The sequence below is a fragment of the Typopeltis vanoorti genome, chromosome 23 (assembly GCF_054136105.1).
Source record: "Typopeltis vanoorti isolate ZY-2024b chromosome 23, IOZ_Tvanoo_1.0, whole genome shotgun sequence".
Classification (NCBI taxonomy): Eukaryota; Metazoa; Arthropoda; class Arachnida; order Uropygi; family Thelyphonidae; genus Typopeltis; species Typopeltis vanoorti.
In genome coordinates, this window is record NC_143571.1 from 46,990,559 (window position 1) to 47,006,677 (window position 16,119).

General features: G+C 36.3%; 1 protein-coding gene across 1 annotated transcript in view; it reads left to right on the forward strand.

Moving 5' to 3' along the window:
• The window catches only part of LOC150093819 (histone-lysine N-methyltransferase 2C-like), a 1,065,326-nt gene that overhangs the window by 763,390 nt on the left and 285,817 nt on the right, over positions 1-16,119 (forward strand). The window contains exon 51 of the mRNA XM_090412524.1: positions 8,449-8,604. Coding sequence (XP_090268650.1) covers positions 8,449-8,604 — 156 coding nt within the window. The remainder of the gene's footprint in view (positions 1-8,448; positions 8,605-16,119) is intronic.

The window sequence follows — 16,119 nt, forward strand, 5'->3', positions numbered from 1 at the left end:
GACCAGAAATGCTGAAGTATGGTGGTATAAGAGTCTTACAGTGGCTGCACTGCATAGTTCAGAAAGCCTGGACAGAGGGACGAATTCCCGATGATTGGAGTAGAGCTCTCATAGTACCCATATATAAAAAGGGAAATAAAACTGAATGTGAGAATTACAGAGGTATTTCCCTACTGAGTGTTCCTGGCAAGATCTATGCAAGTATACTTGAGAAATGGTTGAGAAGAATTGTGGAAGATAAGCTTGGTGAAGAACAAGCTGGATTCAGGCCAAATAGAGGCTATCAGGATCAGATCTTCACTTTACGACAAATAGTCGAGAAAGCATGGGAATATAACAAAGATCTGTATTTAAGTTTTGTCGATTTGGAAAAGGCATATGACAAGGTGCCAAGAGAGAAGCTATTCAATACGCTGCAGTTATATGGTGTCAATGGGGCATTATATCAAGCAATACTTAGTCTTTATTTGAGTTGTGAGTCAGCAGTTAGAATTGAAGGAAGTACAGGAAGATGGTTTAATGTTAAATCTGGTGTGAGACAAGGATGTACATTATCCCCTCTGTTATTTATTATCTATATGGATCACATTATGAAGGAATGTGGTATTAAACCTGATATCAAAATTGGAGATGTTAATGTCAGCTCTTTGCTTTATGCGGATGATGTTATACTTCTAAATAAATCCGCTACAAGTCTGCAAGATTCTCTGACTAAATTGAATAGCTGTTGTAATAGATATGGTATGAAGGTCAGCAATAAAAAGACAAAGACAATGAAAATAGGCAGAATCATTGAAAATGTCAACTGTGTTGTGAATGGAGAACCGGTGGAACAAGTAAAACATTTCAGCTACTTAGGCACAATTTTTACTGAAGATGGTAAACTAAATATAGAAATAGACAACAGAATCAGCAAAGCTGGTATCGTGGGAAGTCAATTGAATAAATTCATATGGAATAAGAAAGAAATTAGTCGGAACACTAAATTAGCTGTATACAAGACTGTGTTCAAACCAATTTTAACTTATGGATCTGAGTGCTGGGTCAGAAGTAAAACACTTGACCAAAGACTAGAGACCGCAGATATGAGAGTCCTGAGAAAGATTAGAGGCGTGAACAGATGGCATCAATGGCAATATCATATTAAAAAGGAGGATATTAGGAAAGAGCTTGACATTGTCAGCATCCAGGAATGCGTTAGCAGAGCTAATCTCAGATGGTATGGTCACTTAAATAGAATGGGAGAGGAAAGATTAGCAAAACAAGTGTTCTCTGCCAGGTTGGCAGGAAAACGACCCAGAGGAAGACCAAGATATAGGTGGATTGATACGGTACAAAGTGCCTTAGACGATAGAAATATAAGATCTGATAATGTTGGAGTCTTGACAAGTAACAGACTGATTTGGAGGAAAATTGTAGATAGGAAGTTAGTGATGATGTAATTTTTTCATGTAGTACTGTCATATCCTGTACACCCCTTGAGGGTACATGGCAGGAATTTGATGATGATGATGATGATCATATCCCCCCCCCCCTTCCTCCTATTCACAAGGCTCTGCAACTTACATTTTCTCAATCTGTCCTCATACTCCACATTCCAAAGACCACTGACTACCTTTGTGAATCTTCTCTGTACCCTTTCCAAGATATCCTCATCACCATGAAAACCTGGCGACTAAATCTGTGCACAATAATCCATATGGGACCTGATCAAGGCCTTATACGATGGAATCATAACCTCTCTATTTCTGCATGTCAGGGTTCTCCACATCATTGCCATTATTTGATGGATGTCTTCACAACTTGTGCAATGTGGCCCCTGAATTCCAGGTCCTTGTCCACCATCACTCCTAGATCTCTCATCTCCTCTAGTTCTGTTAAAGTTTCCCCACCAAGTGTATACTTTGCATCCCATCGTTGCTTACCTCAAATCCTTCCACTTGGCAACAATGAAGTGACAGTTTCACTTACCTGCCCATTCATGCAATCTATTCAAGTCCTCTTGTAAGGCATTAAAACATTGCTCTGATGATGCATTGCTCTCCCCAGTTTTGCATCATCCACAAACAGCTGGATATCACTAGTTAAACCCGACCCAATATCATTAACATACAAATTGAATAACAGTGGCCCCAAAACTGACCCCTGCTGCACACCACTGGTGACCTTTCTCTTTCGAGATACTGCACCCCCATATACAACTTTCTGATACCTATCTGACAGTCAGTCACTGATCCAACACAGAAATCTGTTATCCAATCTCGTCTGTTTCAATTTATTTAAGAGCTTGTGTTGTGGCAGTCTATCAAAAGCCTTTGTAAAATCCAAGTACACCACTGTATATGCATCTCCTCTGTCCAAGATATTTGTCACCTTGTTATAGTACATAAGTAAGTTAGTGAAACATGATCTCCCCTTAACAAACCCATGCTGATAAATAACCATAGAGAATACTGCTGTTATCAACCCATTTCTGTATCCTACTTATCACCAATCTCTCCAGGACCTTCATCACAACTCCAGATATACAGACCGGCCTATAATTTGAAACTACAGCCTTATCACCACCTTTATGCAGTGGAACAGTTTTACCCTCCTTCTGCTCCCTTGGAACCTGTGCTGTTGCAAAACTCTTATTAAACAGGCATGCCAATGCTACTGCCAGTTCCCTGGAACATTCTCTTAAGATGCATGGTGATATGTCATCAAATCCTATTGCCTTATTATCATCAAGGTTATTTATTTCCTCAAATACCTCCTGCTCACTCACAATAAAGCTATCCTCTCCTATGTCCTCTACACTTAAGTTCCTCATGATTCCACCTTGATCAGGATGAAACACACTTATAAATTGATTACTGAATTTCTATTCTTTTTCTTTTCTATTATTTTAATAGATAGATAGTGGTTCTAATGTAATATTTAAATCCATACTTATGGTGGAGTCATCCATTACTGTATTTCTTATTATATCCGTTATATTGCCTTCTGCATTTAAAATCTCATCACAGTGCTCTCTGCATCTTTTAACATTCTTATACTCTTTCATTAGCAGCATGTTGTATTTTCTTGTTTCATTCATTTAGAGCATATTTTCTAATGCACCCTATTCTGGAGCCTTCTGGTATTCTTCTTCTGTCATATCCTTGTAATTTCTAAAATTTTTCTGAATTTCTGAAATTTTTTACCCTGATCAGGATGATTGTTCTGATGTCTTCAAATACTATTTTAGTGTTATGCATTTCTTATCTAAATTTCTATGTCTTGTTCAATAGCAATTCTTTCTTATTGGCTAAGCTTTTTTCTGTCATGTCTTTTGGGCTTTCTTATTGTGGTTTCTCATACTATAAACTTTGAAATTGATTCTTTATTATAACAGAAAAAAAAAGTCATTTATTTCATTCATTTTTAAATTAAAAATGAATGAAATAAAAACATATTCTATGTTATCCTTCTTTTTGATTGTCTTGTTCCACACAGCTTTACTATGGTGACAACTTATGGTGACATTGCTAGCCCTTTTCATTCTTCCTCTTTTCTGTGCTTTTCTTCTATTCTTCGCTTTTTTAAATTTTTTTTTATACTAACTTCCAGACCACTCACTGTAATCCAATGCCCTGCCACCAAGTTTGCCTTGTAGTGCAATTCATGGACATCTAGAAGGGGGGGGGGGGGGGTCATGGTAGTCTTGTCCTTTCAGCAAGAATGGTCATGGAGAGCCTGAACAGGATAAATTAGCTAGTGAGCTTGCCTGCTAGGGTCATTGGTGTTGCAGTAAAAGCAGGATATCTCAAATATCCTGTTTAGTTCTACATTCCATTACTACTGAGATGCTTTAAAGAGCATGATAATAAATCTTGCTCTGCAAATTAACCTAAATAAGTCAACTCTAAGGGACACCATCTAACCTACTTCCATGCATGTCAAAAGGTGGAATGATGAAAAAGAGATACAAAAAAACATGTAATATCAAGATCTCAAATCCTTTTAAGCTGAGAAGGCAGTAGTTAAGAAAATATTAAAAGTTGCACAAAGGACCATAAATAAAGTTTGTGAGTGCTTTTCTCTGGAGTGCATTAATCACCCATCCTATTACAATCATTCTCCTGAAATAGCTCTCAAAATGATTCTGCTCAGTGAGAACACACTTGTCAAGAGAATCATGACAAGAACATGACTGAAATTTAAAACAGACACTGTCCAAAGAAAAAAATGGATATTTCTGTATTGACAATTTAAAAATTAGCACAAGAACTGATCTTCAAATTATAAATTAAACATTTTTCAGAGCAAGAGATGGACACAAGCCAGACAAAGGTCAGCCATAATTCTCTCAGAAGTCAAATAAGTCTACAAAACCAAAAAAAATAGGAAAATTCTTATAGTAGAACTGTTGAGAACTTCAGCAAAATATTAATGATAACAAGGTTCTCCTGCAGAAACTCAAACATATTATGTTTGCAGGAGACATTTAAAAAAATGGTGAGGAATCCAACTTAAGCCATTTCACTATTATTGGTAACAGCTACAGGTGGACCTGCTATTTTAGCAGTCACTATCCTTGTGAACAACAATATCTCTTTAGAGCATGTCCAGCTTAGTATTGCTCTAGAAGTAGTAGCCATCAGCCTCTCTGTGGGATTTCTTATTACAGTATGTTCTATTTATTTAATTCCAAGTTCTGAATCAAGATCAACCTCAGTATCTCATATTGCAACTACCTCGGCCCATACTTCTTATGTGTGACTTTAATGGACACAGTACTCTGTTAGATAGTACCAACACAATTGGGCAAGATCCGATTGTTGATCTTATTCCTGACTAACAACCTCTCTCTCTTCTTAATAGTGGATTCTTTCATATGCCTACTTGTTCTGATTCTGCAATAAATCTTAAAGTATGCCCTCCTGCTATTCTTCCACTGTTCCTGTGGGATGTCAAAAGAATGTGCATGAAAGTGCTCACTTTCATATAGTTTGCAGTATATCCTCACAGGAACCATGATTCTTCAACACAGACATTCACTGGAAAACTAACCAGCTGATGAATACATTTGCCCCTATTGCAAAATTTAATGCTGAAACAATCAGCTGAACACCTGTTAATGAAGCAGTGATGCATGTGACAAAGATTCAAAATATTCCCCATATTTTGAAGATGCCCTACTACATCAAATCGCACAACTTTTAAGCATGCTTGGTCTGCATTTTACATTACATGTCAGAGTCAAAAACAATCTTGGATGCAATAAATGATAGATGATATAAATCTATTATTCATGCGACCAGTGCAAAAGTTGTGATACAATCCAGAAAATGAATTATAGATATACTTGAATATTATATATATATATTCATCTTCTTTGGAAAATAATGGATGTGTAGTTTGCTAAACCTAAAGCAGTTGCAGGCACTTTAGTGAAAAGCACTGTAAGATCCATTCTAATTTTCGATATTGAAAGGACAAGAAGAGAAACAGTGGCTTTTCTGCAAATGGACTAGAGCTATATAGCCATCTTTTTTTTAAGGAGGAACTAAAAAAAAAATAGCTCTCTCTCCAGTTCATCACAGTCTCATGACATCCATTATGAGATGATAAAACATATCCCGTTATCTTGTATGAATCTCCTTTTATTTTATTATACAACAGTATTTCTTATTACAGAGAATTTCCAGATTCATGGCATAGTCATTTTCTCTTGCCTTCTCAAAACCAGGAAAAAATTCAACACAAGCAAACAATTACTGATCTGTTACTTTTTACTGGATATCTTTATAAGATATTGAAGAGAATCCTTAATGCTAGTTTAAATAAAGTTATTATGTGTGCCAGTTTGTGATATTATATGGGTATCTCCATGCAGTCAAAATTCTCATTGTGAGAGACCCACACTAACCATTATTCTCGCAATACTTATCATATCTCTCCTTAAACTTATTCAGCATCGGGGCACTCATAGCTACCTCTGACATTCACAACTCTCTAGTTAAAAATCTTGTCTACATATCCTTACCCTACTAGTCACCCTTATTGCCTGTGCTTTGTATTGCTCATGAGCATGTTGATTACCCTTTTATTTATATTCCTTTCACTTTTTTTCCTCCCCCAGCTCTTGCTTTATATCTCTACTCATCCATTTAATCCCTGCTTGGTTTATCCTCCTCACCCTGGCTGTGCAATCCAATATTGCTTTTCTCAAACAATCCCTGACCATTTCCCATGCGCTAGTGACATTGTTCCTTGTACCTTCTTATGTCATGGTACTGCTCTAAACTGCTACCTAAGCATAAGCATCAGTTTTGTAGTTTCACATTAATTTTTTCTTGATTGAAAATTCCAAATTTTGAGCAACTTCCAGAACAAGACTGCATGGTCACCTTACCTGATCACTGATTAGGAATATAGTTAATACTGTAGTTATAGCTCTTCTGATGATCTTACCAGATCCACCACTCTCAAATCCCTCATCCTCTCTGTTGCATGCTCTTTCAGGTAGTTATCTCTTAGTAACTATATAAATTATAAATTCCTTTCCATCTTACCATTGTGCCCTTTCTTCCTTTCAATCTATATCCCTATTAATTGCTCAGCCTACATTCATGTTGGTAATCTGCTGATGCATGGCATCTGTATCTCTCTGGACTCTCAGATCTGTAGTAGCAACCAACAATATATTTTGTCCTGTTGACATTTATCTCACATCAGATGGCCTCAAACAACTCTGTTGGTTGGTTGAAGTTCTTCAGCTGTTTTAATACCCTCTTCCTCCTTCTACCCTATTTCCTCTGTCTTCTCTGAAAATACACTATTTCTTACACTCTATCTCAATAACCATATCTTTCTCTGACAACCAAGTCTCACTGATGCCAGTAATTTTTGGCCAAGTCAAGCTTTCCATTGCCACAAACTCTTTTATTTTTGATATGACTGGAATTCATTTGCTCTGATCAAAAACAAAATTATTATGTCAAAGCTAGAGTCTTATCTGTTTGTCTAGAGACTAAATTAAAACAATATAGTATTAGTGGCGGCTAGTATATGAAATTATTACTCAGAGTTCTGAAGTGGCAGTTTGCTAGCAAACTTGAAACAGAAGTTATGGAAGATTGAATGTATGCCATTCATATTGGGATCTTTAGGCCCTCATTGATCAAACTTCCACATGCTTCCTTAAATTTGCTTTTGTACCAAATTTTACTGTGATGTGGCCCAATTTACCAGAATTGTTAAATTTAATGTGTCTTTGTGTTCTTTTTCTGATGATAATCATGTGTCCTGTTTCACCAACAAGGTAAGTTACAGGTGCACTGGATTTGGTATACCTATAGTGGTCTGCGAAAGGGGGAGGGGGAATCCTTTGAGATTTTGAATATGTTTTTCAGTTTTGTAGGAGAGGGATTTAAAGGTAGCATTAAGATAATTGTGTAGTATAGTGTTGATTTTATCGGATATCCCTTTAATGCATGGTATGACTATGGTTTTATATTATTTCCATTTTTAGGTGTAGTTTTGGCAAGAATTTTATTGATGGTATTTTTGCTATAGCCATTGTTTATAAGCATATTGCTAATATTTGGTAATTTATACTTAAGAGCTTGCTCATTAGAGATAATTGTTATTGCTCTGTTTTTGAGGATGTTAATGATTCCAAGTTTTTGTGAAGGGGGAATGGTAAGAGTTAAATCTATTTATTGACCACCATGTGTGAGTTTGCAATACACAGTCTGTGTATTCCCTCAGACAGCCTTGCTGACTGTCTGAGGGAACAGGTGTGACAATGACACTTCCAGAAATGGAATGAGTTTTGGTTTTCAATTTCAGTGTTAAATTGTATATGTTCATGTTGTTTGTTCAGGTGGCTGAGGAAGGTGCTTAATGTCTGGCAATGTGGCCAGATAACGAAAACATTGTCAATATATCTAAACCAAACTGTAGGTTTTAAAGTAGAAGAATCTAGAGCTCATTTCTCAAAAGTTTCATATAGTGGCAAGCCCTTGACTGTATCTTGTTTTTGTAGGTAAAAATTGCTTTTCATCATAAAGTAACCAAAACATGGCACTTGAGAAAGAGAGCCATAATATTAGGCATGGAGGAACTGTGCTATTGATTGGGACATTGATAAAAAGGGCAGAAAACATCAGAACTGACTAATAAAAATTCTTACACCTAAAAATGGAAATAATCTAGATTACAGTGCTACCATAGCCATTTATCTTCCTTTTTACCCTCTTTTACATTGCGGTGTTGAGGGTCCCAAACATTCCATATTTTGGATGTTTGGGATGTGACTTAATTGATTTTTTTACATAAAAAAAGATTACTAATATCTAGTGGTTTCAGTAGATTTGTTAGAATGGTGGAATTATTTCTGCAAATATTTCCATTTCTAGATTGTAATACTAAGAATATTAGGTAGGCATATTTTGTATTTGATTTGTTTTTATTTAGGACAATCTGTCAGAATGCAGTATTGCTCTTACGCAAGCCCTTCCTAGTTCTGTAACCAATACTCTGAACTTTACTTTAAGACAGACTGGAATGCCAACTGTCTGTTTGCCACAACAGGATGAAAACCTTGTTGGTTTACCAAGAACAGTAGCACAGGTAACAGCCATGTTAGAAAGTGTATGTAATAGCATTTTTTTTTATAATTATCATCTTAACCTCCCTACTGCCCATGATATGTGTAGTTATTAACCAAACCTTGGATACAAAGTGTGCCATTGAAATAACCTTGCAATTACATTGGTGTGGCCAGTTGGGTGGTTCAAGATTTAAAATAAGTGTACATTAAATAGTGTATAACGAGTTGCCTGTTAAATTATTAGGGTCCATATGAAGTCCACCACTTCATCAGAGATATGTCTATTTCAGTTACAAGAAGTGAAGGTATTCCAGAAAATATCCAGTGTATGTGTTCAATTCAGTGCAACAATGTCTGTGTCATACACACTAGTGCAACAATGTCTGTGTCATACACACTAGTGCAACAATGTCTGTGTCATATACACACGGGCATCTGTCATGGAATAGCTGCTCTCTATGAGGGTTTCATACATAGCAGTACCTACAGTATACCAAAAATGGTCAAAGATTCAGAAAGCATTATATATATGAAATATTTTAAAAAAAAGTAAAAGAAAAAAATGTACAGTGATGCTGATTATTATTATTTTAGATTTCCTCCTAATACTTTACCTCTTTAGGTTTACAATCTACTGTGGATGGGAGTGGCTTGTTAAAAAAATTTTAAAAAAATCCCCCCAAAACTATAAAGGATTATAAGAATTGCAGTTTCTAGTAGATGGGTTATAATTAGTCTCAGTCTCAGCTATTTGTTTATTCCTGGGATTCAAGACATTTTTCCCCTAAATCCAAGGAATAATTTTAACTTAAGAATTTTTGCATCATCTGAATGAACAACGATCTGAAATACCTTTTACTTACAAATACTGGTCCACTCATTCAAAGTAGAACTAAAACAGCATGATTCTATTAATTCTTTAATTTTTTTTATGTTCAGGGAAGTCCAAAATTACAATATTTGACTGGTTCTTTGGTAATAATTGTGTTTTGAAATTGATTCACATACCATATAATTATTGGTAACTATTCAAATTTGGCAGTAGCCAATCTAGATACAGTCTCACTAATTTCTTGTTTTACAAAAGTTTAAAATTGACTGATCAGCCAATCTTTTTGAGCTGCTTGAAAGTTTCATTTTTTTTCCTTAGATCTTCTTTTAAAATGTGATTCATGCAGAAGTTCTAAAGGTGTCATTAGTCCACTACTAGTCAATCCATGACATGAAATCTACTTTGGACAATAACTGCACTGACCTGCTTACTCATTTTTTTATTAAGTGTTTCCACACTTCAGATTTCAGTGCTCATCAAAATTCAAATTGCACCTGAACCTGTTACAGTGGATCAGGTGCATTGTTAATTTTCAGTTCAGTTCCTAATAAGTATTAATAGAAGAAGACATGACTTGGCATAAAAGTAACTTTTAATTAATACTAATTTATACTATCATCATCATCAGCATAAGATTGTCATAGATTTATTAAAACCATTAGAAAATGATACAGAATTAATTATGTCATGCACCAAGTGTGCAATGACAGCAGCTGAAAAACATGAGACACTGTTAATGAAAATATTATTATTGTTACGGGTATCTCCATGGAGTCAGTAGACTCATCATGGGAGATTCAAACTATCAGAACAATATCTATCAGTTTATATATATATATATATATATATATATATATCTACCTCTTCTTGAATTCATTTACAGACGAAGAACTCACAACTGAGTCAGGCAATGCATTCCACTCATTCACCACCCTCCAAGCAAAAAATCTAGTTCTCGTACTCTTGTTAACCACACTTTTCCTTAGTTTCCAGGAATGATCTCTTGTTCTTCAATTGCTATCACACAGCTGAAATATTTCCCCTTCATCAATCTTATAAAAGCCTTTTAGTAATTTAAATGTTTCTATCATATCCCCCTCTTCTCTGCCTCTGCCTATCAGCCATCTGCAATCCACAAGCTCTCAATCTATCAATGTAGGGAGCATTTTTTACATCACTCACCAACTTAGTCACTCTCCTCTGAACCCTCTCCACAACCTTCTCATCTCCAAGGGAATCCAGGTGACCAGACTTGAGCACAGTAATCCAAATGTGGAAGTATCAATGCCTCATGAAAGGGAATAATAACCTCTTTATCTCTGGAAGTTAGTGTGTTCTTCAATAACCAAGTAATCCTATATGCAATCTTGGACACCTTAACAATGTCCCCCCCCCCCCCCCCAAGTCCCTAGCCTCATCAATCTCTTGGAGTACCGTTCCATCAATGTGGTACACAGCTGGTAATCTTTTAATCCCAAAATGCATAACTTTACACTTTTCCACATTGAACTGACATCCATTACCTGCCCATTTTGCCAGCTTATTTAAATCATCCTGCAAACTCTCAACATCAGCTTGATTTTTTATTGCACTACCCAACTTTGCATCATCAGCAAACAACTGAATATGTCCCTTCAAGCCATTTCCTATATCATTTATGTACAAATTAAACAATAACGGCCCTGGCACACCACTGGTCACCTGCCTCATCCTGGACTCTGCTCCATACACTACTTTCTGGTATCTCTCCATGAGCCATTCTTTTATCCATATCACCAGTTTAGTATCCATCCCCATCTGCTGTAATTTGTGCAACAGTATTCCATGGGGGTATCATGTCAAAAGTCTTAGCAAAATCCAGAAGTATTGATATCACTGTGTAACCATTCCCCTTGTCCAACTCAGATGTCATTCTATTAAAAGTTAATAAATTGCTAAGGCAGGATCGACCTTTAACAAAACCATGTTGGTCCCTGTAGAGTATCATATTCTGATCCACCCATTTTGGAATTCTGTCCTTAACCAACTTTTCCAATACTTTTACCACTACTCCCAAGATGGTGATTGCTCTGTAACTAACTACTGCAGTCTTAGAGCCACCTTTATGCAAAGGAACCACTTTGCCTTCCTTCCACTCCCTAGGGACCATACCAGAGTTCAAACTTAAGTTAAATAACCAAGTAAGCGGTGTTGACAATTCCTTTGCACATTCACGTAGCATCCAATCTGATATTCCATCTAAACCTACAGCAGTGTTTGCATTTAAATTCTGCAATATACTAAGTACCTCTGATTTATTGACTTCAATTCTCACATTAGTTATTGCTACAGGTACAGAGATATCCTCACTTGGGTGATAGACTTTTGAAAAGATCACTCAGTAACTCTACTGTTGCATCTGAATTGGTCACCTCAATACCATCAGCACCCACTAAGGTTATCCTTCCAAAGTCATTCTTCCTTTTACTTGCCACATAATAGAAGAACTCTTTGGGATTACCCTTGATCTCCTTGGCTAAGGTCTTCTCATAATCTGATTTAGCTTTTCTTACTATGCTGGTAACCTTCCTAGCTTGAGCCTTGTACTGCTCATGGGTGTACTGATCGCCTTTCTCCTTGTAAATTCTCCATAACATTTTCTTTTTTTGCAGATCAAGCCTGATACTAGTACTCATCCATCTAATGCCTACCTTGTTTATCTTCCTGACCATGGGAATACATTCTGATATTGCCTTCCTCAGACACCCGCTGATTATATCCCATGCACTGCTAACATCTTTCCCTTGCAATATATTCTGCCATGGGACGGCTGTAAGCTCACTCTGAAGCTTATTATAATTACCTAACCTGTAGTTCGGTATATACCCCTTCTTAAGAGAGAAATCCACAAATTTTGCAACCTCCCAAGTCAATACCACATGATTGCTCTCTCACCAATTGGAGGTAACGAGGACACCTTACTTACGCATATGTCCTCTGAACTTATGACCAGATCCAACACTCTCACACCACGAGTCCCTTCAGTTATGTGCTGTTTCAAGTAATTATCTCTTAGGAGGTGTATGAATTCCATTTCCTTTTTGCCACATGATATTTCCTCCTTCCAACTGATATCACCATAATTAAAATCCCCCATAATAATCACTAACCCTGCACTCATTGCACTAATATGCTGATGCATGAATTCAATATCACCCCCTGTATCCCCTGGCCTATAGCAGCAACCAACTGTATAATTGGTTGCGTTGGCTATTTCACAAATGAACTATCATTCACACGTCTATCCTCCTGATATACTACTTTCTTTCGCTGCAACTCATCAGCTATCATTAACAGTACTCCTCCCCCCATTCTATCTTGTCTATCTTCCCTGAAAATACTATACCCATCACATTCAATTCCAGTAACCACATCTGCTGACAGCCAAGTTTTACTAATGCCTACAACTTTTGGTGAGATTGCACTGACTGATGCCAAAAATTCTTCCTTCTTATTTCGAATGCTTCTTGCATTAGTATACAAAAATTGCAGGTTCCCTTTAGTTCTTATATCAGCTTTAGAACTAATATGCATTCTGCTAATTTCAGTAGTCCCATGCCAATTTTTATTCCACTCTATTCTTCATATTATTCTGCAAAAGAGATCAACAAATTATACATTCACTGCATAAGTTTCTTCCTCTTACACTCAACCTTTTCAATTTTAGTTTCCCTGTCCAATTTCTTCAACTTGTTCAAAAAACAGTAACTTCTTCAAATGCTTATGACCTTCCATGTTCAGATGCAACCCATCTCTTGCATACAGTTGTCTTTTACCTTCAAACACACTCCAGACATCAACAAATTCCAGACCTCTGTTTTGCACATTCTTGCAATCATGTCATTCATTATCATTGCTCATCTACTTAACTCATAATTGTCAAAACGAGGCAGCGCGCACACACACACACACACTATCCTCTCTTTGACACTTTCTTCTTCACAATATCTAACAATGTTCTTAAATTTTTGCTACCCAATTAATGCTACCACTCAAGTCATTTGCACCCACCATAACTATCATCTTTTCTGCATCATGCCCTCTCTTTATGTCTAAAGTTGCTCTCTCTCTCTCTCTCTCTATTGTTCTGCCAGACAAGCACTCCTCAGGCATACTGTTCTCCATACCTTTAATCATGGAATCACCATATATTATACCACTCATAACTTCATTCAAACCCAAACAAACATCACACACGGCCTCATTTTCTACACTATTCAGCATGACTCTCCCAGTTTCATTACTTTCTCTCAACCCTCTTTTACTTACTTCCTCACTTTCACAACATATCATTTCTTCTAGACCTTGTGCTTTCATTCTGTTGACTCCCAATCACTTCCATATTATTCATTACTTCATCATTCACCAAAGTCTCTCCCTTACTTAAACCTGTTCTAGTTACTTCAACTAAAGTAATCTCCATAGTCCTAATTTCTCTATTCAACACATTTAACTCAGTCTTAATATCCTGAATCTCCTTACTGAGCACTTCCGATTCCTCTTGCAGGAGATGAATACTGCTTTTTATTTTCACGAACTCCTGCCGAAGCCCTTCTGCTACGGTCATGGCGTTTGCCTCCATTCCTAATCACTCTAATCTATTTAGACATTTTTCATATACGTTAACATTTTCATTCTCGTTTACCGAAACGGTCCACAGATCTTTCGCATTTTTCGGTGCATACATATAACAGTTTCTACAATGCATCCACTGCAAAAAAATCCAAGGCAGAGCTAGACTTTCATACAGAAGTCCTCCATGCCGCTGACATGATATTACGTTTCTTTATAGATGCCATCTTTAGACGCTGAAGTAGCGAAACAAACAAGTAGCAAAAACACAATATAAACAATAAAGTTTCAACAATAACACCACTGAACTGCAGCACAATTTGAGACAAAAAAACCTCACTCTACTTTAATTTTAAAACACATTTTCTAGCATAGCTCAAAACGACTGCTATGTTCACTTGCGACACTAGCACCACCAAGATTTAGTAAAAGTTCCTCTAGTTGGCGACTAGAATCGAACTTACGATGCTTTCTCTTCGGGCGATTTAGTGCCACGGAAGGTACGTGTCATCTCCACTTATCTACATAAGAGCTTTTTGAATTACCTGCTTTTAATTGCTGGAATTTTAATTAATGTCAGCAGCACCCTCCCAAGTACTAACTGGGCTTTGGTTTGCTTAACTTCTGTGATCAGATGAGAACTGGTGCTTTCAAACCGATCTGGCCGCTGACAAAAATATCTCTGTGATAGTTCAGTGATTATTATTTTAGATTTCCTCTTGCTATTTTACTTCTTTAATGTTCTTGTTTGTACAGCATGTTTTACATATAAATGAAAAATATACCAATAAATAGAGGAGACTGTAATGGGAGGAAATCTTATATACCAAACATGGCAAATTTTTATATGATCCTATTTTAAGAATAACTCCTTCCAAGCTTATTGTTGATTTGTGAACAACAATGTTGCTGTCTTGTTATCTTCTAAAACTGAATTTGCATGGATAATAAAATCAATAGCATATATTGCTAGATAAAGCTTACTGTTGAAAAATAATTCACAAGTTACCATTCCTTGTGTTGATAAACTCTTCCTGGTGGTTTTCTCTCAGCTCTTCATTATAGAGAAAACCTATTAATATAGAAATATATTTTTGTATATGTACAGAAGTTAATCAAAAATATAATATGTGATCCTAAAGGGAGATTAAAGACATTCTTCTTGAGACAGTCATCATTGTAGTGTACTTTCTGTATACAGCTGAACATCAGAATTCAGAAATTTTGCAGCTGATTTTCAAGTAATCTCATTTGCCAAACTTTTTGGAAGACCAGTCAGGCTACAGCAGCTAAATCTTCTGCTTTGGTGAATTACTAGCCTTGGATATGACCTGCCCCAGCCATCAAGAATTAAATCATGAGCAGAGTTGAAGGTGTGGATCCACTTCCCCCTCAGATGCAAGAATAATCTTCTGTGGTACTAGGTAGTAGATGAGTTTCACCACATGATTTTGCTGATTAAAATCTTGAGATGCCCAAAAATTGTATTTGAACTCTAGAGCAAAGACATTTTTATTTTTTTAATTCATTTTTTCTTCCTTCATTGTCTTTCAGCATACAAACATGAGTGATATTTTAGTATATTCTTTGTCACTTTTGGAATGTATGGCTTGAAACTGCTAAACTGCAGACCAGCAACTATATATATCAGGTGTGGCCAACTATGCATCCTTTTAGAGCCAAAGTAATTCTGTTAAGACTTAGAAGAGTCTCAGCCTTTGACCCGATGTGATTGTATGGGAGTAAGTGAGTGTACGCATGGCAAGGTTGTAACGAGCTTGTAAGAAATGCTTTGACTAATTACATACCTAATTTTAAGGAGCTTACTAAGAAAATGGATACAAGGAAGGCCTCTACTAGTAAATAAGTAACTAAAATTATTGTGTTTCAACTTTAAAATTATTCTAATTGTCCAAAGTAAATTTCATTTCATGTGTTTTAAATTAAACTTTTTTATTGCAGTAATTTTTATTAACCCTCTTTTTTTTATTTTGTTCCTTTTTTTGTTGTCTCCTCTTCTCTTTTTGTTCATTTTTTCCTGGTAGATCATGAAGTGACGCATGGACACGAGCTGCATGTGGCCGCCCCCTGA